The sequence below is a fragment of the Myripristis murdjan genome, chromosome 20 (assembly GCF_902150065.1).
Source record: "Myripristis murdjan chromosome 20, fMyrMur1.1, whole genome shotgun sequence".
NCBI classification, from domain to species: Eukaryota; Metazoa; Chordata; class Actinopteri; order Holocentriformes; family Holocentridae; genus Myripristis; species Myripristis murdjan.
The window spans coordinates 5,178,964-5,202,461 of record NC_043999.1 but is presented as its reverse complement, the minus strand read 5'-3'; the positions used below and the strand labels follow the sequence as shown (position 1 = coordinate 5,202,461).

Genomic DNA, 23,498 nt, shown 5'->3' with positions numbered 1-23,498 from the left:
TGCATTTTTTTTTTTTTTTAGCCTATTATTATTCTTTTGCCATTTGTTTTGAAGGCATGATCGCGCATTTTCCGGGTTGGACTCGTGTGTGTGTGCTGCCAACTTGACGCAGCCGCAGATTAGCCCATCTGACGCACTTGACTGTTTGTTGTCAGTGTCTGGCCGAGGCGCACGGAGCTCAGCCTTAAGTCCAGCAGGTCCCGTCCAGCGGCTGCTGCTGATCCGATTACTGACATGCAACTCTACACCGGTCACATGAACCCGCCTATCAAACCTCTCTATGACTTTATAAGCCCGTGGTGCTCAGATTATGTTTTATCCATTCACACCCCCTTCTAAAAATAACTGGAGAAAGATGTTAGGCAGCAAAACCACAAGATTATTATAGGATTATTATAGTGATCGGCTACCACGTGACAGATAATAAAATCATAAAGCACTACAACTCACTACTTAGTACCACAGATGCAGAATAAGATATTATGGAAATATTAGAGTTACAGTAGACCTATTTAATATTTTTATTGTGCACTCACAGGCCGCGTTTACAAATTCAATATGTCTATTTTATACGGGTGCTTTATAGGCTGTTGATTGATTTTTATCCATTTAAAGGGTACTTTCTCTGCCTTGACACACACACACGCACGCACACACACATCCACACCACGAGCAAACACGATCCCTTTTTTTCAACACCTTATTTAATTGGACCCCGAAAAATAAGAGGTCTAACAAATTTTGAACTAAGATACTCCACTCATGTAAATATTTAATAAATTCTTACTTTACCTATGAAACACTAAAAGAAGAATTATTAGTAATCCCTCGTTGTTTTATTAATATCATTCCTGAATTACTTTTGAAAAGTCGAAACATAAAAAACAACTTGAATTCTCACCTGTGAAAGATGACATTTTCTGTAGGTTTTTTTTCTTTTACACTTTTCCATGAAGTGATATCAACAATCTTTAATTGCTCCTTAATTAAGATAAAGACTTAAATACCCCTGAAGCAAATTTAGTCAAGTCGTTTGTCCTCAATTATGTGAATTCAACGGGATCAATCTCGAAATTAAGATCTTAATAAGGAGTGTGGTGTTTTCTCAGGTTATAACATGGGCGTATATACATTTTCACCAACACATTTGTTGGCAGGGTAACACTGAATGTGACTCGGTGTGTGTGTGTGTGTGTGTGTGTGTGTGTGTGTGTGACAGGGAGCAGAGTCTGTGCGGTCCTCCTGTGCTGTGTGTGGTGCTGTCTCGCCGCTGCCTCTCTGTGAAAACTGCCTTCCATTGCATTTCTCCAGCGGACTGACCAGGCCCTCGCAGCCACTGCACGGTGGCCCCAAGCCGGGCTGATTCCCCAACTCGGACCGGGCAGCTCCGGTGGTGGTGGTACAACCGGCGGACGGCAGCGTATTCCTCTGATGGTTCAATTTGTGGACTATTCTGCAAAAACAGCCCGGGTTGTCCCGAAACCCTAAACAAACTGCGACACACAGCCCCATGCATATGACAAACGGGCCTGTCTGTAAAGCAACTTTGTGTTATTTGCGGGGGCTCGGAGCAGATAATCTAAGGTGAGGCTGGGAAATTATTGTCTGGGGGATTGGTGACGCGCACTTCACTTCAACCTCTGCGCTGTCAGACTAGGAAGTGAGGGTTATACACGCCCATTTCAGCTGTCGACCCTGGCAAAAAAAAGCCAAAACCCCGTTGATCAGATACAGCAACAGACTTTATAAACATGCAAACGCTTCTGGATGTACGATACGGAGAATAAGCTGCAGGACGCTGCTGATTTCGGGAGGTAGGTGACCGAAGACCTTTACGCATAACGTGGAGATGAGAATTCCCCCCTCCTGTTTGTAAAAAATGTTATTATCGTGAGACTTGTTCACTGTGAGGGCCTGTCTCCATCTTTTTTTTTTTTTTTTTTTTTGGGTGATAGTCACATTCATGATCACAGACCTATATTGCCATCAGTGTTGTGTGTTAGTAATTGTTGCCGCCGTCGTGTTGAAGCCGACATGAGCCCAACATGCAGGCTGCAGGCCAGATGTCAGCATCTGCCCGGCGCGCGTGTGCTCGCACCTGCTTGCGTGGTGATGGTGCATGGCTGGCTGCATGCTGCATGTTTACTAAGAGCGGGACCACCGCCGTGTGAAGCCCATGGTGCTTGCACGTTTTTTAGGGACCCTGAAAAAAAAAACACCGACCAGGCCACGCACCCCATCTGATTTACAGCAGAACTGAACTGTCTAACTGTAATCATGAAGTATCGCTCTCTTACATTCTCTAAGTGCGGGTATTTCTAGTGAAGAGTTGTGAAATTTAACTACTCCTTATTTTGCCGGGGGGGCCTCTTGGCACCCCGAGGGTTCCCCAGACCCCATGTTGGGGGCCACTGACGAGGAGGACTTGATGAAAAGCATGAAAACTCTGACTGAATGTGGATATTCAAAATCAATAAGTTGCTGCAACTTGTGTCGCCTGTTAGTTATTTGCAATACTTATGTAAGAGAGAAGAAAATACAGTACCGGTGCCATTGTGATAATCCTAGGATTCATTTTACATAGGAAATTGAATCCTATGTCCAATTTTAGAAGCTTAAATGTCATCCCAACACTAAGTCGTTGCTGGAATATTACAGGAATATTATAGTAGTAAAGTAAATGTGGTGTTAATAAGCTTATTAATAGTATCATATACACACTACAACCTGCTATAGTAATATCATAGGAAGCAGGAGTATTACAGTGATAGCACAGGAGATAAAAGTGTGACTTTATATCACCACTATCACAAACATGCTACAAGTCCCTATAGGAATATTATATAAATATCATAGTAACACATGGGAGATTGAAAGTACAATATGGTCTTAATAAACTCTTTATTGAGTGCCATAGTCATGTTTTAAGTCACTATGGGAATATTATAGAATTATTATAGTAACACTATGGGAGATTAAAAGTACAGTATGTTCTCAATGAACTAATTACGGAGTACCATAGACATGTTATTAGTCACTGTTTCATAAAGGAATAACACAGGAATGCCATAGGGGTGAACTGGGATTATGAGCACTGCAATGACTCAAAAATAATTAACTAAAGCTAATGATGAAACTTAAGTATCATTATGTTTATGTTTATGTTGATCATTATGTCATAATAATAATAAGTGCCCTATTGGTAGTTATTGATATCTGTTGATCGTCAGATATAAATACATTTATAAATTCACTCTATAGATTATGTTCTGGTACTATCTTGCAGCAGTTCCACAGACATCCAGCAACTACAAGTGGATTTTTCCTTTAATAAATGTTGTGTAATAAATCTATCTATCTATCTATCTATCCCTTCTGTCTCTCACAGTGTGCTAAAGTGTTGAAGGATGGACCGAGAGCTCATTAGGCAGAGCCAATCAGAGCACGGCGAGGCCACCAATGGGACGAGCCCTCAGACCGCCGCTGCCCCCTCCAGCTCCGCCCCCGCCGCCTCCGCCTCCTCCTCCACGGCCACCCCGACACCTCCTCGGCTCACCCCTAACCCCACTCTCCTGGAGACCCCGCCCCCCACCCTGACGCCCACCTCCTCCTCGCCCCCGCCCCCCCTCACCCCTGCCCCCTCCCTCTCCGTGCCGCACGGCCCGAAGGTGGCGGCGGGCGCTGCGTCCCCCCACATGCTCATCCCGGCGCCCCCGAAGCTCACCTCCACCACCACGCCCGCCCTCCGTACCTATTCCCGTCCCATCCTCCCCTCCCCGTCGAGCGTCTCCAAAACGCCCCCCTCTCCCACAACACAACCCCCTCCCTCCTCCTCCTCCTCCTCCCTCCTCCCCCCGCCCTCCTCCTCTTCGTCATCCTCCTCGTCCTCCTCGCCCGCTGTACCTTGCGCCGCCTCACTTCCCTTCTCCTCCTCCTCCTCCTCCTCTGTCACGCATGGGAACGCCACCGCATCAGCCAAGCCCTCCCCCACCCTGACCAATGGGAACACACGGCCCATATCCACGCCGACCTCCACACCAATCACGCCCTTTCACACGCCGGCCAGTCCCACTGGCAGACAGGTAAGTGACACACCTCCATGCTGTACAGAAAACACACACACACACATAAGCACATACACACTATTACAGGACACATAGTCATAGAATTCTGTTTTCCCCTTAACTAACATAACTCAACGTAAAGTAAAGTAATGATTTAAAATGTGAAGAAAAGCTTTGCCATTTCAGTTATATCAATTTTTTTTCTTTTCTTTTTTTTTTTTTTTAAACATTTTAGTATCTGATTATGGAGTAACAAGTAACAGCTGCATAGTGGATTCCCCTCCCAGTAAACCGTTTTCACAGCAGCCATTTTGACAAGAAATAGCAGGGTACACACAGGTGTTACTAAAGGCCGTTATATTTAAGTGTCTTTCCAGAGAGCCAGCATGCACAGCACCATGCACAACACCTAAACAGAACAAAACCTCGACTCATGTTATTAGCAACACCTGTGTTTACCGTGCTATTCAAGCCACCGACCCAGGGGGAATCCTCAGGAGACGTCGCGGTTAGCGGCTAATAGGTTGAGTTTCCAGTCCTCCAAAAACCAAACCTTTGCAGACCACATCCTTTCGGTGGAGCTTGCCCTTGATTTAGGACACAACAAGTGGCTAACCAGGTTTTGAGCTAGCTAAATTCCCAGCAAAATTCAAGCAGTTATAGTTTTTGTGACTGAGATTTCGATAGTGTTATGACATTTAGGTGCAAGTAACGCTTCCTGGGTTGTGGTTTTCACAATGAGTGTAAGCTCAAAACTGCAGGAACTGTGGGAATAAGGCCAATAATAAACACATTTATATTTGTAGTGTGGAAACATAATTAGTATAAATAATTAGTATAAAATAATCAACATGATAAAAAATGAATGAAGAAATAGATTTAAAAAAAGAGTTAAGCATATGCCTTTGTATAAAAGTAGTTTTTAAGAAGTGCCTTGAGAGATGAAAGTGAATTTGCTTGCTGGGAGTTTCACAAGTTAGGGGCTCTGACAACAAACGAGACATGCAGTGGCTAGGACACACCTGTCTGAGGATATTAAAGGAATAATCTGACATTTTGGACAAAATACCCCTTTTTTCAACTTCCCCACACTGAGACAAGATCTTGGACACCAATTTCACCTCTGCGTGTCCAGTGGTTTGGTTCCCACGGGTAGGGTTATGGTTAGCTTAGCATAAAGACTTGAAGTCAATGGGAGTCGTTAGCCTTGGTTCATCAAAGTGAAAAACAAACCTTACAGCAACTGTGAAGCTGTCATATTTACACAGTGTGTCATGTGTTTTTTAATGAGCGCTGTTTCAGGAGAGGTTAGATGGTGCAGCTGTAACCGCTGAGCACATTTATCCTTTATTTATCACAGTGAGAGGAAGATTCACCACAAGTTATAACTTCTCCTAAAATGACTCTCATTTATGTTTTTGTAATTCCATCAGTGTATCTCAAATCCACATGATGCACTGTGAAAATAAGACAGCTTTGGAGTTTCCATAAGGTTTATTTTTTCACTTTGACAGAGCCAGGCTAACGACTCCTATAGACTTTAAGTCTCTATGCTAAGCTAACACGAAATGCTACCCGTAGGAACTGAACCAGTGGACGTCCAGAGGTGAAAATGGCATCGAACATCTTGTCTCAGTCTGTGGAAGTTGGAAAACAGGGTATTTTGCCCAAAACATTTAAGTATTTCTTTAAGCTGCCTTCAGGGATTTAAGGATGATTACTTCAAACATTACAAATCAATGATATTTAACATTTTAAGATTAGGATTTCCCTGGATTTCAGTTTCTTGCAGTTATTTGTTATGGTGGGTAAGCAGACGCACAGTCGGACAGAGAGGAGCTGCTTTCCCCGGCAGACAAGAAACTCTGTGTTACCAAAACAGTTTGAAAAAAATCTGTTTTTGCGGCGGCGGTGCAGATAAACGTGTGTGTGAGTCGCAGACACAGAGCTCGTCTCGTGCACCCCCCTGAAGCCCAGAGGTGCGGGGCGAACACTCAGGACAGTTATCTGAGCCGTGCAGACTCCCTGAGCCGCTGCAGGCTGACTGACTGGGTCACGTTTTGTTTCTGCTCGTCTGCTTGGGGTTGTCATTTCCTCTCTGTTTGCTTTCATCTGTGTACACTTCACATCCTTAGTCTCGGTCGACACCTCATTGGCTTGTTTGCTCTGTGAATAATTGTATTGTTGAACTGTGAGCAGCCCTCCACACACACTCTCACACACATATACAAACACTTATGCATTGCACTTTGTCTGCACTGACATCTGCCTCCGTTTTTTTGTGCCAGACGATTTTGCATATTTCAAGCACAGTATTCAAAATTCAGAATTTGCATTGTTTGCTCAGTTTCCAGCCGACACACACACACACACACACACACAATACACACAATCTGTCTACATGTGGGTTTGCTTGCCTAAGAAATGTAACACAACTTGTCGACATCCTCGCTGTAAAGCTCTCCTCCCTCCCCTCCTCCCTCCCCTCTCCTTTCCCTTCCTCCCCTTTGTTCCAGGTATCGCAGGCTCATCCTCTGGGCGCACCTGGTCTTGTAAGAGCCAATCAGAGCCCCTCACCTGTCAGGCAGAGGGTATCCCAGCAGACATTGCTCCTAGGGAAAGGTCTCAAAGGGTCTGGCCAAGACCAGGTGCTGCTTAGAGCTCAGATGGTAAACACGGACACACACAAACACCTCACATTCACATCCGCTTATTTTACATTTTAGCTGAGCCGGCTAATCCGGAGCGCCTTGCTTTCCTAGATCAGGCTCAGAGGTATGTGCTGCGTTCATGATACATAGGAAAGCTGGTAGATTTGAGCTTTGAGCTGCTTGAAAGCGCTGTCCGCAACAACAGAGTGCCTCAAAATGTCAGCATATCAGCATCACGTTAAGTAAGAATCTGTAGGGGATGAAATTGCAGTCAGGTTGTGATCACACGTCCTAAATGACACAGCAAGACACGTCTGTTTTCTGGATTTTTCATCGGTGGCTGACAGTTTTTGCAGTAAAACTTAAATTACAATGTGTCCAGTGTGTCCACATTCAATGTGTGTGTGTTAACGTGTCAAAAGGCAGTGTGTAATTTGTCACCCAAAACCAGAGAAGGTCTGTGGTGTGTGTGACAGTTTCACACTTCCAGGAGGTGTGACGTTGTTACCATGAAGGCAGCGTTAGTAGTTTGATGATGTTTTTTTTTTTTTCCTGTGTCAGTAGGATGATCATGTGTAAGTTTTATAGGACAAGGAGAAAGAGAAGAGGGAAAAACAACCGCTGAGGTGAAAGGTCATAAGCGCTAAAACCGAGAAAATGAGGAAGAGATAAGGAAGAGGATGTTAGTCAGGGGACAGGACGTATGAATCATTCACATACATTTGGACGTTATGTTTCACTGTTTGAATATCTCTGTACTCCCTGCTCTCCTCCATTTATTTATCTGTCCTCTTCTTCTCCGCGCCTCATCTTTCCCTTTCTCCCCGCAGCTGATTCTTACGTCTGCTATGCGACCTGCCTCATCCTCCTCTTCCTCCTCTACCTCCTCTTCACCCTCTCCCCCTTCCTCCCATCCTGCTTCCGCTCAGGTGAGCCGCCGAAAACGTGCCGCAATGGCCTTTTTCCCTCCTTTTTGTGTCTGATTCTTGAACAAACGGGACACCGAGTGTAATAAAAGTTTGTGTGGCGTGATGAAAGAGGCGACTGACGGTTTGTGTCTCCGTCTCTCTCCCAGCTGCAGAGCCTCACCCTGAGGCCTCCGCCCCCCGGGACCCTCACCATCCCCCCCTCCCTCCGCCTCAAACCCCCCTCCTTGGCCCCTCCTCCCCTCTCCCGGCCTCGTAACCCCCTCTTCCCCCCGCTCAGACCGCGTCCCCAGCCCAGCGCCATGGCAACAGAGAGCCCGACGCCGACCACTCGCCACCTCTCCGTCCCGCCTCCAAGTAAGTCCCGAGTGATGGAGGCCAACACCTCGATAATAATCTCCTATGAAACTTTATTTATTTATTTATTTATTATTTATTTATTTGCATCATAATACAGAGACAATTAGATTAAAAAAAAACAAAAAAAACAATAATACAGAAAGTGCTGGAGAGGTAAAAAACCCAAAATGGGCTTATTCAAAATTTTAAATATTAACCGTTATTTATCAAGTTGCATTTCAAATTTAAACAGGTGACAGTCATGCAAAATGTAATTTTTAATTTCCAGTTGTGCTATATCCCCATATAGATGTAATTAGGTGGCTGATGGCGCTGTGTGATATTGTAATCATGATATGAGACCACGTTTTGTCTGGGATTTTAGATGCTGCAATATCATGATGTTTTATGATAATCATAATCATTTGCTTTGTTGATTTCAGTTCATGCAAAGGAAAAGAAAACATCTTCAACTAAAAATTTATGAGCAAAAAGAAGAAGAATAAGATGTTCTCCCATTACCGGGCCTCTCTCTGGAAAATAACATAAAATAAGATAAATGAAAATGGCAACAGGAGCCCATAACAATCCTTTTTTTTTTCTATGCATAATGAGAGTTGTTACCATCCATAAATAATGAATATTGGTCATTATCATTTGGTTATTTTTTTTTTTAGTAAACAGTGTTCAATTATTTCCTCCTCATATTTCTTATAAATTGGATTATATTAGAGCAGTATTTCTGTTTGGACTCTGGTGAATTCTACAGTTTTTACACATCTGTTTCAAAGTAGTATGTGTGTATTGATTTTTAAAGTTATGTCTTCCTCTCTGGTCCTGATCTCCAAGTCTCAGTATGAATAAGCTCTAAATATTTCTGGGACATAAACAGTGTTTTTGCTTTATACATAAAAGGGACATTAGTGTTGTTTTTTCCTGGTTTTTACGGGTGAAATGATGCAGTTTTCTGAACATATTAGACTGTCTTTTGCCTCCACCTGCTCAGCCATCATATCCACATTATTAATCACTGTTTATCAAAAACCTCGATTGTGCAAATAACTTATAAAAGCACCAATAATCATCCGTACAATCAATATTGAGGTCTAAATTTGTTTTTCTCCATATTGCTGAGCGGTAGTGGCTGTGAAAACAGGAATGGAAGCAGAATTTACATTAATAAAAAAATATACAAATATGTATACATGATTGTACATCATAAAAATACATATCTATATATCGACATACACTCATGCACCCATACATTCACAAATATAACTGTATTGACATACAACCATGCATGCGTTTTAAAAGGCCATAAAACAGCAAAACACAACACAAACACACCAAACAAACAAACAAACAAATAAAGAAACACTCTCTTAAGTGTTGCTTTTGTTTTGCATTCTGAGCACCTTGCCCGTTATTTAACATTAAAGAATAAGACAAAGTGTCGATAGACTTTTGATCGTATCTGAGATGCAGCAGCGATCATGAAACACAGCAGCAAAACTTTAGCAAAGACACTCATCTTGACGTGGAGTGTTTCCTAGTGTAGTTCGTGGATCTGAGGAGCAAAGGAAGATTTTTTTTAAATTTTAGTTTCACCATCAGCTCACCTTGCTCTTCTCCTGTGTGGCGTTCACAAATCTCCAGGTTACCGCTGTCGAGCCTGGCGATATATCGATATTATATCAGTATTGTGATATGAGACTAGACATCGTCTCAGATTTTGGATATTGTAATGTCGTGATTACATTGAAATGATGCAGTTTTCTGAACATATTAGACTGTCCTTTGCCTCTACCTGCTCAGCCATCATATCCACATTATTAATCACTGTTTATCAAAAACCTCTAGTGTGCAAATAACTTATAAAAGCACCAATAATCATCCGTACAATCGATATTGAGGTCTAAGAGTTGTGTTGTCCCTGTTTTAAAGGCTGCATTACAGTAAAGAGATGACATTTTTGACACTTTTTAGACTGTTATCAAAAATCTCTTATATTGTAATATCTTCCTAAAACACCCATCCTCTCTACAATATCGTCACAATATCGTTATCGTGGTGTTTTGTCTAACATCTTGTGATATTTGATTTTGTCACCCAGCCGTATTCACCCCATCTGAATGCTGTCTTTCTTTTTCCTCTCTCTCATTGACTCCCTCTCTCTCTCTTCCTTCCCTCTGCCTCTCTCCTCCCTCAGCTCTTTACTCTCCAGTGCGAGCCGTCCCTCTGAGACCCAGACTCCACTCTCCAAACGGCCACCGAGCGGCGCCGCCGAGGCAGAGCTCTCCCCTTCAGCCCGTCGCCGCCTCCCCCGCCGGCCACACCTCCCCCGCCAGCCGGCAGCTGGCCGGGCTGAAGACCTCGCCGTTATCCCAACCCACGCTCATGCCCGGCCAATCCCAGCACGCCTCATTATCGATGTCCAAGCCCATGACGGCCGCTTCCCATTTTGAGCGGTCACCATCCGCAGCCCGGCAGCTGCAGATCATCGCCCTGTCCTCGGGCCGCCAGCCTCAGGCCGGCACGTACGCTCACGCTTCGGTCCAATCGGCGCCTCCGGTCGTGGAATCAGCCGAACTCGCCGGCCAATCGCAGAGGACTCTGAGCGGTGAAGACGTGCTCCCGCTCCCTCTGAACCCCTCGCTGCCAAAAACGACCTCTCCCCTGCCCTCGACTCCGTCTCTCCTGTGTCCGTCGTCCCCTCTCAGCCAAGCCGGTGCCCAGACACAGCCTCTGCTCCAGCAGGGCGACAAACAGGGCCGGCCGAGGGACAGCGAAGAGCTAAGAGAGAGAGGGAGAGCGGCCGGGCTAAGACAAGAGACCGAGGAAGAGGAAAGTGTCGGGAAAGACCTGCGGGTGGAGAGAGACGACCAAAGAGAGCGAGAGAAGACAACCGAAGAGAAACAGAGACTTGTGACCGAGGAGGAAGCCAACGTCATGGGTCAGAAGGAGCAGAGAGAGGAAAAGGTTCAAGAGGAAGAGAGGATGGAGGTGACCGAGGAAGGCCAGAGTGAGAGAGAGAGGACGGAAGAGAGCAAGGAGAAGAAGATGGAGGAGGAGGAGGAGGAAGAGGAGACGGCTATGGACCAGTCGGAGAATCTGACCAGTCAAGTTTTCCAACAGTACCAGAACGTAGAGCCGAACCCAAAGCTGGGCCCAGCTGCCGCTCAAGACTCCGGCCCAGAGCCGAACGCCATGCTGGGTCTAATCCCAGTCTCAGCCCCAGTCCCAGTCCCAGTCCCGCCCCCAGTCCCGCCCCCAGTCCCAGTCCCAATCCCACTCCCAGTCCAAGTGTCAGTCCCAGCCCCAGTTCAAGCTCCAGTCCCAACCCCAGCCCCAGTCCCAGTCCCAGTCCCAGTCCCAGTCCCAGTCTCAGTCCCAATCCCAGTCTCAGTCCCAATCCCAGTCTCAGCCCCTGTCCCAGTTCCAGTCCCAGTCCCAGAGGTGTCTGTCCCGAGTCAGAGGCTGCCGGAGCCTCACAGAGACCTGCAGCCTGTGAGCCAGGAGGACTTCTGTGAGAACATGTCGACCCAGTCAGACAACCAGTCAGGTACAAACACACACCTGCAGGGCGGAGCCAGGTGCACATCAGCTGAGCTGGTAGTTGAGCTTAGTGTGTAAGCCAGTCAGTTTATTCAGTACAGCACCTTTCACAGAACAAATGTCACAAAGTGTTCAACAAGAGTAAAGAAACAACAACAACAAGTCAAAAACACACAAAATGACAAATTAAAATACAATACAAAATAATGTTTAGTTCAGTTCATTTTGGTCCTTTTAGTTTAGTTTGGTTTAGTTTCATTTATTTAGTTCAGTTTAGTAGCCTAATTTGCATTGTGAATCTTCATATAACACATTACAATACTGTAAATTAACAAGCAACAACACAAACAAACAACAAATGCAAAGGTTTAAAGATGATTTTTTTTTTTTTTATCATAAATGAACAAGTAAATAAAAGGTCCTGCATGTTTTATATCAACATCAAAGAAAGCAAAGCAGCACATTAATCCTGAGACACTTAATTATAGGGGATTATGGGAAATGTAGTCTTAATTTTAGGAAAGAGCACGGTACCACTGGAGTGAGGAGGAGGCTACTGCTCATCCCATCATCAGTCTCATTTGTTCATGGAAATTATACAAAGTTATCGCAATAAATTAAAGGATGACATCTCAAAATATGAATGTTTCTGTGGACTTGATGAGCGTTTGAGAGCCTTTTAATATGTTTAAGTTAAATGAGCAATTGTTGTCCAGATTCCCTCGTTGATGTCCGTCCTCTTCCTCTCTCTGCCCCTCCAGCTCTGTCCAGCCTCTCCTCTCAGTCTCCGCCCTCCTCGCCCTTCATCGCCCCCCCGGCAGAAAACCCTCCCCCTCTCCTCCCCGCTCAGCCCGCCCACCCGGCCGACCTCAGCCTATCGCAGCACGAGCCCGAGAAAGACGACAAACCGGCCGACCAGACGGAGCGCCCGGCTGAGCCCGAGAGCCTCGAGAACCTCGAGAACCTCGAGAACCTCGAGAACCTCGAGCGCCTCGGCCAATCGGAGGACGAGTCTGAGAGTTTCGGCCAATTGGACAGCGGACCGTGGGCGCCAAGGGCGTGGCCTGAGGGGAGACAGGTGCTGACTCACCTGGTGGAGGGCTTCGTCATCCAGGAGGGGCTGCAGCCGTTCCCCGTACGCGTGCGCACACACACACACACACACACACACACACACACACACACACATGCACAGTTAGCTTTAGCCACCATATTCAAAAATGGCCACTATGTGAATAAACTATGTGTTGTGTAAAAGTCATATTGTCATTTGAAATAGATTTTTCTGCATATTTTCTTTTTGAAGTTATGAAAAATGTGTAAAAAGGTAGAAATGGATATAGAAATATATTTTAAAAAGGGCGTGAGGAATGAGGTGCTAATGGAAAAAATTCCAACCTCCTTTGATTATTTGAAATTAACAATGTTGATATTGTAATTTCAGTGTTTGTGGTTGACCCATAACACACACACACAGGTTCACATCAACTTAACACACACTGAAAGCGTCTGGGATTTGAAATCGCACAGCAGGAGGCTGAGCTGAGCGGTGTGCTGCCCCTTTAAACTGGGTGACATGAAATCTGAAATGGGTGTGTTTGGTGTATTCGCGTGCAGGTGAACCGCTCGTCCCTGCTGGTGCCGGAGCAGGTGAGCAAACCGCAGGAGGTGAACGGGACCAACGGGAGGGAGGCGCTGCCGGCGACGGACACGCTGGAGCCGGCCGAGCACTCCACCGACTCCGACAACGAGGAGGCAGGAGACACAGACGACCCCGGGACCCGTAAGACACATTAACCCCTCGAGTTCTGCACATGAGCAGCTCGACTCTGCAGCTGTAATGTGATAAAGGCATAGCAGTTTTATCATCATCAAACCATTAACAATAAACAACAAAATCCTCTTATGGTGGAGCTTTTTACCAAGTTCAAGTTCAAGTTCAAGTTCAAATTTATTCAATACAGTGTATACTGGCACAACATCAACAACGTCAGAAGCAGCGCCCATGCATGATGGGGAAAGCGCAATCAGTGCAAACAGCAATTCCTGTATAAATAACATAATCATACAAAATCAGTCAAGCAATCCAGTAATAATCAATAAATCAATAAAACAATCAATCAATCAGGTATGACTCCTCTCCCGTCTGGAGCTTTTTTCCAGTCAGGACTAATAATAATAATAGTAATAATACATTTTATTTGTAGTGCTTTATATCAAACAAATTTGTAGATGATCTCAAAGTGCGTACAGTGCATAAAAAACATTTAAACTAATACAGCATTTAAACCAAGATAGAAACACAGTACATGAGCAGTGTCAAAAAAGGAAAATACGGAGAGCTAAGGACAAATCTGAGAGACAAGGCAGCAACAAAAGGAAAGGAGAAAAGGAAAAAAAAAAACTAAGCTAAAGAAGGCACAGTAGGCTTAGTAGGCTTATCAAAAACCAAAGAAAAACAAAAAAGGCACAGGAGGCTGGAGAGCAACATGGTTTAAAAATACAACGCTAAACAATAACTAGACAAGGACTGAAACAAATGTTAAACTTGCAGGTTTTTTTTCCTCACCACTGTCGCCCTGTGCTGCTCTCAGGCGAGATTTGGGTCCACTGGATTCGGCCGATATCTGTTGGGTTTCTGTAAAACGTCTTGAGACGACTTTGGTTATAATTTGACGCTATACAAGTAAAATTGAAATTGAAATTGAAATTGAAATCGCATATTATGACCAATGAGGACCAATGAGGACAGATACATCCATGCTTCATGTAGAGCTGGGCAATATCTCGATATTACATCAATATTGTGATTTGAGACTAGATATCATTTGGGATTTTGGACATCATAATATCATGATACAGCATAAATGTTTTGAAGGCAGCATTACAGTGAAGGGATGCAGTTTTCTGACTGTTTTAGCTGCTCCTGTTTGGTCATAATATCCAAATTAGTATCTTAGTTAGTCATCCCGACAATATTGATATTAAGGTACTGAGTTAAAAATAGTTTGGTTTGGTTTTGTCCGTATTGCCGGGCCTTTGTTTCACGTACTTTCCAGAAGTGTTTCTCTCGCTTCGTAAAAAGTGAAAATTGTCTCTCAGAGCAGGTGAAGTCCAGCTTTACCTTTAATGCTCGAGAAATTTAAACCTGCAGGAGGCAACTTCACACCTTCAGGGGTTCCAAATGGCAGCAAAGGGTAAAAATAAAGGTTAGAGGTGAAGGCGACGTCACCGCAGGTTGTTGTTTACCAAATGTTTTATACCAAAGGTCAGACGCCTTCATGAGGAAACTCACAGCCCAGAAAGCGACGCCGTGAGGCAGTTTCAGCACCAATGAAGCCTAACATCTCCAAACTGTCTTTGAAAAGCATGGAGAGTCAACATGAGAGTGGGCGGAGCCAAATGATACCCTACTTCCAGATCAGATAACAGTGTTGTGGTGCATACGCAATGCAATAGTTTATTTTTTTCCAAGTCATGACCTAACTGATTTACAGTCATCCTCTACAACCTTTTCCTAATCTGTGCCATAACAAATTTAATTATTATAACTTTTATTTAATGTCCCATTGAGATCAAGGTCACGACTACATTTCATCAATAAAACAATTACAAATTTTACAACAATTTTAAACAGTCTAAAATCGATTCCAACAGTGCAACAATAGCCACAAAAGGCAAAAAAAATCATATGAAATGAAAGTAATACAATGTAAATTAATTAAAAACAAGTTGAAAGCAGTCCCAGCTCAAGTCCAGAGTTTTTAAGTCGAATCTGAGTTGCACTTTTTTTGCACCACACACAAATGTGTGGTGCAAAAAAAAAAAAAAAGAAAAGAAAAGAAAAAATTAAAGCGGTTGTTCCCAGATTCGTGTGAATTCGAGGAACCTGTAGCACCGGCTGGTCCTGCAAGCGGGTGTCATGTGATCCAACTCTCCAGCCAATCAGTGCTGCCAAATACAAGGGCAATTTTTGGAATACCCCTTTATAAATAAATCAAAATAAATGCTGGGCTCTTCTAGTGGAAAGAGAAGGCCAGCCCACTTATTGATGAAGAATACAGTGACGAGTGTCTAAAAAATTATGCCTGACCCGAACCAATGAGCCAAAATGACCACTCAGATGATTTTGCCAAACTTGGTATTTAAAAAAAAAACTTTCATTTTGAGTTAAACAAGGTGAGAATATGTATTTATTTTGTCTTCTGTGCTGCAGTTTGTAATTCGGGCAGATAGAACGACAGCTGGATTTTGACATGAACCTCTTGTGCAATTTTATCCACTGTGGAAAAGAAAAGGCAGCCCATCATAATAATGTATGAACATGTCTCTCTCTCTCTCTCTCTGTCTGTCTGTCTCTCTCGCCCAGGGTCGGGCCACAGGGATCGAGCCGTGCTGCACTGCCAGTTCTGCGGGAAGCGAGGCCACGCCCACAACTTCATGCGCTCCAAACGCTTCTGCTCCACTTCCTGTGCGCGAGGGTGAGTCGCCGCCGTTTCGCCGGCTAACGCGTCAGCGAGCCAGTGATTCCCTGTGTGAGCAAAGAAAAAAAATAAAATAAATATCAAAGTGTGTGTCTTGCTCAAACCTCCATTTGAGCAACACACACACACACACGCTGCTGTGCTGTGTGCGTTCAGGAGTGACACAGAGCCCCCGGCAGGCAGACAGGATGTGGTGTGCGGCCTGTGTAGAAACACACAGGTGTCAGATACTGATATGAGTGTGAATCAAAGCAGCGAATGAGGGAAGCACATGAACTCACACCTTCACCTTCACCTTTTCTGGCTCTCTAACTGCGTCTCTCTCTCTCTCTTCTCTTTCTCTCTGGATTTCTCCCTCCCTTTTTCTCGCTTCTTGTTTCGCGTTCATCTCCCTGCCCGTCTCTCTCTCTCTCTCGCCGTCTGCCTGTCTCGCCTGTCAAGGTTCAACGTTCGCCTGACGAAGCGCCTGCGGGCTCTGAGTGCGGGAAGCCGATCTGAGAGGCCCAGGCCGACTCTGAACAGGGCGGAGTCTGTTCCCGGGAAACCCCTCTTACTGCGGCTGGTAGGAAAACACACACACACACGTATCAGCAGCAAATTTAAAAAACACTTATATAACTCAATATATTACTAACACTACATGCAACACCTTTAAAAACCCCATGAGGTGGATGTTTGGTGCAGGGAAGGATCATTCACAGTCTCATCACTTTGCGAGAGAGAGGCACACTTTTATTTTGAAGGGACAAGGTGGATGAGAGAGGGTGTTTTATGAAGATTTGTGAGGTTTTATTGGTGCAATTTTTAATTTTTTTTAGAAGTAGAAGTTGTTTCATGGGGAATTTAGTCAAGCAAGTGTCTTTTAATGTGTTTGGTTTTTTGGGGGGATGTTTTATTTGTGAGCTGTGTGTGTGTGTGTGTGCGTACTGAACAAATTTTAATACATCACTGTCACAGTAAGTGTGAAATGTTAATTTACTGGAAACAAATAAGAATGTGGTTGACAATCAGTCGCCTCCGTCTCATAACAGTAGTATTGTCATCATGCTGTTTCTCGGCATGAAGACCACGTTTCCCATAAACCCCGCTGGCCCCCCTCCCGCCCCCCCGCCCCCCCGGACCCTCTCAGCATGTGTTTGCTTCCTGTTTGTGTTTGTTGAAGAGGATAAACGTGTCGCAGCTGCGTTCGCTCTGGGAGAACGGCGCCCTCTTCCTGTTTTGGGCTGTAAAGCCACGCAGCAGAGCGACTGGTCCCCCCCTGCTGGGGAAAATGTATTTAATGTCTGCAGCTGGTGTGGGAAAGATGTGTTGATATTTATACCATGGACACTGAAAACACTTGAATCTGATTGGCTGGTAAAAGCAGAGCCTCATGACACCTCAGACTTCCTGTCAATAGTTTAATCCACTCCAACATTTATGACCATCTGTATATTTTGTATTCAGCGGTCCCTCATTTATCACGGGGGTTACGTTCTAAAAATAACCCGCAATAGGCGAAATCCGCGAAGTAGTCAGCTTTATTTTTTACAATTATTCTAGATGTTTTAAGGCTGTAAAACCCCTCACTACACACTTTACACACTTTTCTCAGACAGGCATTAACATTTTCTCACTTTTCTCTCTTGTTTAAACTCTCAAAGTTCAAACCTTCGTAGAAAAATAAGTCCAGTATTATAGAATGAACGCATTCTGTACTGTACAGGAGACGCGGCACGGAGGAGATTGATTGACAATGGTCTACAGTCCCTTAGCCAATCAGGACGCAGAACACAATGCGCTGTAAAAAAAAAAAAAAAAAAAAAAAAAAAAGCATGCAAAATTGCACTAAAAAAAATTTGCGAAACTGCAAGGCCGCGAAAGGTGAACCGCGTTATAGCGAGGGACAACTGTATTTCACATTTCATATATCATATTCTTAGGTTAGTTTTTATTGTATATATTTAGTCTTTATTGTCTTTATTGTATATACGTCTGCATAACTTCATTTTAGGTTTCTATTGATGCTGCTGTAACACAAGAATTTCCCAGTTTGGGATCAATAAAGTAAATCTATCTATCTATCTATCTATCTATCTATCTATCTATCTATCTGTCTATTTGGGGCAAAATACAGTTTTTCCCAGACTGAGACAAGATGTTGGACACCATTTTCTCCTCTGTACATCCAGTGGTTCAGTAGCATTTTGTATTAGCTTAGCATAAAGAGTTGAAGTCTATAGGAGTCGTTAGCCTGGCTCCGTCAAAGTGAAAAAATAAACATTGCAATGTCCCTTTAACACCATGACTGAGCTAGCTGAGACGTTTTCATAGCATTTCAGTCCCTAAATTAATGAACTCTTACTGTTTTTGTAATTGTTGTCTAGTGGCCATGTCATAAATGCAGATGTTTCAGTGCTGCCAGTCGCACCTCTAACCTGATTCAGCCTCAGCGTTTCCCTCTCTTGTCCCGCGACGCCGCGCAGCCTCGTGACCTGTGGAGCGCCGGCCGCCGCGAGAAGGACGGGAAGGACGAGGCGGAGGATGAGGGAGGGGCCGAAGACGACGGAGGGGACGAGGATCCCGCCATTGCCATGACGACCAAGATGGAGCGGCGCGCGGCGAGGAGAGCGAGGAGGGCGTCCGAGCCGGCCGTGACCACCTCCACGCCCACCACCACCTTCAAGCCCGGCCCCTCCCAGTGGAGTGTGGAGGAAGTGACGGCCTTCATACACACACTGCCAGGTACACACACACCGTCACATCTCTTTACTTTCTGTCACACTCATATTGTGTTATTTATCAGCAGCAGTTTTGGAAAAAGTCAGAAAAACCACTTAAAAAATAAAATAAAAAAATAAATAAAATAAAAAATAACCCAGTAAAAGTCACACATTTATAATTTTACTAACAGCACAGAAAAAAAGTGAATTGTAAAAGCGTCCAAAGTTCAGCAACAGTAAAAAGCATTTTAATGTTGTTGCTCACTAGTTACACTTTTAAAAATGTAATGAATAATGTAACAACTTTTACTTCATAAAAGCAACGTAGCTTCTGACTTTTTGATTACTTTTGCAACAACCAGGCAAAACTGAAAAGCCCCAAATATGTAATCCAGAGCCTGATTACTATCAATCTTTTACTAAAAGTTCTTCATCACGTCATAAATTATGATTGCGGTGTTTTGATTTTAAAGCACAGCCGGCTGTCAGTCGTGTGTGTTCCACTGATATCTGCTCAGGTTAAAGGCATCAGTCAGATATCTAAGATGAAAATGTCATATACAAACAATTTGGGTAGTAAATGAAACGTTTCACAGCATTTAAAAGCTGCGTTTCATAACTTTCCATGTTGAGATTAGAGCCATGTGTCGCCGTTCGTGAACTGTTGAGCTGAAAACATTAAGGTTTCTGAATAAGTGAAGGCAAAAACTGACTGAGTAAGGTATAATTTGAAGCTTTGTGTGGTTATTATTGAATTTAACTTTATAATTATCGGTTAAAATCCAATTTTCTCAGTTGAAATTAATTTCCCTCCAGGACATTCTTCTCTTGCCCCACTTTGTGATTTAGGCTGATAGGAGAAGGTGGGTGGGTGTTTTTATTTAAAAAATAATATATATATTGCTCATAGTGCAGCTTTAAGTGGCACCCACCCACAACCACATGCAAATATGCATGCATGCACGGATGCACACACACACGTATACTTAAAACCTCACACACACACACACACACACACAGTAAAGGTGTGGGACTCCCCCCAGAGACACCATCTCAGCTTCTCTCTCCATGCAAACTGACATTGTGTCAAAGTCGCAGTTTGATTTACGTGCGCTCCTAATCGTGCACAGATGGCGACGGGCTCGTGCACAGCCTCTCTCTCTCCGCCTCATCAAATTAAGTGTTTCGCAAAAGGCTGAAACTCTTAAATTACCAACCACCGCTTGAAGTAGCCTGCATGCCTTCGCCCGCGAGCTGTCAGCGTGACTCAGATCAGTGTGACCGCCGCTGGCAGGGAGCAGCGCAGAGAAAGTGGAGAGAAGCGTCGTTCCAAAACACCATATATCCACTTTTGGAAAATATCTGCGACTTGTTTCAAAACCACAAACGGGTCTGTCATCAAAAATGTAATTATTGTGTAAGCAAAAGGTCTTTAGAGGACTTTAATCGTACCCTACCCTTTAATACTGAGCAGCCGAGTTCTCAAATGGTGACTATTTCATTTTAAGAGAAAACATTTTGAATGCTTATACTAATTTTTCATGTTTGTTAATGTTTAAAAAGCATTCAGGTTTGTTATGCTCACTCTCGGAAATAAGGGTACACGAGTCCATTTCTGTCCCCCAAGGTACAATCTACACAAATGTTCCCTCTAGGGTATATTACATATATACCCTATCTAGGGTATATTACATATATACCCTATCTAGGGTATATTACATATACCCTAGATAGGGTATATATGTAATATACCCTAGATAGGTAATTATGTCAACCTTTTTCAGAGCCAAAGAGGTGCATGTATGTGTGCACATACTCAGTGTCACCTTCATCAGCTCCACCTGTCCAGTCTAATGCAGCTCAGGTCAGCAGCTCTGCTATAATTCTACCTTTTAACAAAGTTTATAATGTTCAGTTTTTGTGTAAATTTAATTCTATGTTTATTATTGAGGTTGTAGTTTGCAGAGGTCTTGTACTGGACTACATTATACTGAGAGGTGTTTCTGATTTTTTGTCCCTCCTTATATATATACATGAGGGAGGACAGAATAGTGGAAACAGCTGTCAGTAAAATGCAGTCCAGTCCAACAGCAGCACTAACTATGAGCTCAATGCCAAACATAGAAGTGAATGAACACCTCTGTTACCATGACAACAAGACAAACTGAGCATTATAGGCAGCAGGAAAGGAAACTTTATGGCACAACAGTTGGATTGGATTAGATTAGATTGTACAGGTGGAGCTGATAAAGTGGACACTGAGTGTGTATGTAGTGGTTCCTCTAAATGCTAAGCTGCACCTTAGAGGCCCCAGTGACAAGCCACTTGACCCCTAAAGGTACAACAATGTGCTTTATTTTCTCAAGAGTGTTGTGTGCAGTTCCCTGTAGTGTGTTTCTCCACCACCGTGTGGCAGCACTGAGCCTCTGCGTCAGGTTACGTTGCAAATGGAGAATGTAATCTGACAGCAAAAAAAGCTGGACAGTGTTGCAGCACAGCAGTCAGGTTACAGATATGTAAAAATAGATTATAGCGACTGATGGGACGGGACGGCAGCCAGAAAGGGGGGTGGTGTGTGTGTGTGTGTGTACATGATGAAATATGAAATTAGAAAAGACAAACATGCATATAACCTGTTTTTCCTCTGTGAATTAATTAACATATACAGTGTTTACTCTTGAGCAGGTGAAATGGCCTGGACATTTGGTATGCATAATACGCTAGGTAGATATGGTCATTTTTAATTTCATTGTGGCTTTGTGGATCTTTTTATGTTAAAAATGTATTTTGCATGAGAATTTGTTGAATTTAGGAATCCACCAGCCAGCGAAGATGCCTTAGAAGATGATTAGCTTTTCTGAATTAATAAAACTACCAGTTAGTGCTAATGAGCCGAAAATTAATCTATTATATCTTCCATAAGTGACTGTTTTTGTCTGTTATCAAGTAAAGATCCCAAACAGTTGCTGATTCCAGCTTCACCAGGATCACCGAGATGCTGAGACTGTCTTCGTTTTCTCCGTTCATATCATTAAAAATATAGTTTTTTTGGCTGCTGGTCACACTTTATTTTTGACACTTTGTAGTCTCAACAATTAACCGATTATTCAGAAATGTAGCCGCTAAATGAATCCACAGTGAAAGTAATGGTGAGTGTGTCTGTGTCTGTCAGGCTGCAGCGACGTGGCCGAGGCCTTCAGGCTGCAGGAGATCGACGGCCAGGCGCTGCTGCTGCTCACCGAGGATCACCTGATGACCAGCATGAACATCAAGCTGGGACCGGCTCTCAAGATCTGCGCTCACATCAACGCCCTGAAAAACCAATGAGAGGACGGACAGACAGAGACAGAGAGAGAGAGAGAGAGAGAGAGAGAGAGAGAGACAAAGAGAGAGAGAGAAAGAGAGAAGATCTGGGATGTGACGGGAAAAATAAGGCAATAAAGACGTGGAAAAGGGAGAGGGAAAAGATGAAGAGTTGGGTTGGGTTCCGTTAAGTTTTGGGACCAAGTTAGCAGAATAACCCGGATGTGTTAATCTCCAAGATGAACCAATCCTCATTTCTCAAAAATTAAACGAGAATACAGAGAAAGGCAATATTGGTGGCGTGAGGGTTGCATAAATGCGATGAACAAGCACTTCTCAGCGCAGCATCACCTAAAACGGTCACAAGTGTCATATTTTTCAAAGTTCCTTTTTTCTCCCAGCAAATTGCTTGAAAAAAAAAAGAAAGAAAGAATAGAAAAGGTTCAATAAGGGGATTAGAAAAGGATTCGGATTCGATAAATCGGATTCTGGATTCAGATTTGACAAAGGAGGAGGAAGAGGAGGAGGAGGAGGAAGAGGAGGAGGAGGTCGAGGTGTTTCCTGATCTCGTAAAAAAAACAAAAAGATGCTGACACACCAAGAGAGACAGAACAAAGTCGTAAAAAGAGATTTGTTTTAATTTATGAGATTATAAATTTGCGGGTGGCCTTAGGAGACGAGAATAAGCGTGGCAGAGTGATGAAGAAGAGGGTCCGGAGGAAATTTCACCCACTCCGGCCCTCCAACTGTAGCAGGATGTAGAGATTTTTTGTAACTTTGTGTATATTTTACAACACCGCTGGAGAGTGTAAATTTGAAGCTATTTCATGAAGGATTTTGAACATTTAATATATAAATTTGTCTATTTAGTTTTTTTAGAACGTGACGTCAATGACAAATCTATCCAGTAGATAACATAACCAGTGTGTGTTAAAAAAAAAACAAAAAACAAACAAAAAACAATAACAACAAAAAAACAACAACAAAAAACAATAAGTAGACTTTGTAAGTGATTAATCAAAGTTTAATGTTTTATATCACTATATTCTGGACAAAAACTATGTCTGTGGATCAAAAAAAAAAAAAAAAAAAAGAAAAAAGTCACTATCAGGGTAGAGACTGATGTCTTTAATCGTCACATTTTTATGGTATCCTGCTCGAAATTATTTAATAAATGAATTAATCAAGAAAAAAAGTGTTGTGGTGTTTCTTTTTGATGTGGATGGATTAAATACCAGCAGGGGGCGATGGTGAGTGAGGTGAGTGATGTTTCCAGGTTAAAAACAAGAGGACAGCAGCCACATGGGAGGCATGATGAGAAATATGTATTTTTTTTTTTTTTATTAACGAAACAGATTTTAATTCAAATCTCTCAAGTCTTCCTCTTCCGTTTCAGACACAAAACCTGAAATCTGAGCTGGTCTTTTTTCCCCCAAAGGTTCAAACCTCCTCAGGCTTCATCTGTGTGTTTTAT

At 43.4% G+C, this 23,498-nt stretch overlaps 1 protein-coding gene across 1 annotated transcript; it reads left to right on the top strand.

The window, feature by feature from the left end:
* The first annotated feature begins 1,283 nt into the window (after nt 1–1,283).
* LOC115379034 (polyhomeotic homolog 3) lies at nt 1,284–23,219 on the top strand. Its single transcript, XM_030079692.1, has 13 exons — nt 1,284–1,814; nt 3,389–4,082; nt 6,581–6,733; nt 7,546–7,644; nt 7,791–7,998; nt 10,190–11,194; nt 11,381–11,542; nt 12,297–12,670; nt 13,153–13,318; nt 15,905–16,016; nt 16,461–16,581; nt 18,485–18,743; nt 21,894–23,219. The coding sequence occupies exons 2-13, from the start codon at nt 3,408–3,410 to the stop codon at nt 22,046–22,048; spliced, it is 3,489 nt and encodes a 1,162-aa protein (XP_029935552.1). The 5' UTR covers nt 1,284–1,814; nt 3,389–3,407; the 3' UTR covers nt 22,049–23,219.
* Nucleotides 23,220–23,498: the final 279 nt, after the last annotated feature.

Coding starts and splice junctions, on each gene's coding strand:
- LOC115379034 (XM_030079692.1), top strand. CDS start 3,408: ATGGACCGAGAGCTCATTAGGCAGAGCCAATCAGAGCACGGCGAGGCC. Junction 4,083..6,580: donor CCAGTCCCACTGGCAGACAG/GTAAGTGACACA, acceptor CCTTTGTTCCAG/GTATCGCAGGCTCATCCTCT. Junction 11,195..11,380: donor AGAGCCGAACGCCATGCTGG/GTCTAATCCCAG, acceptor TCCCAATCCCAG/TCTCAGTCCCAATCCCAGTC.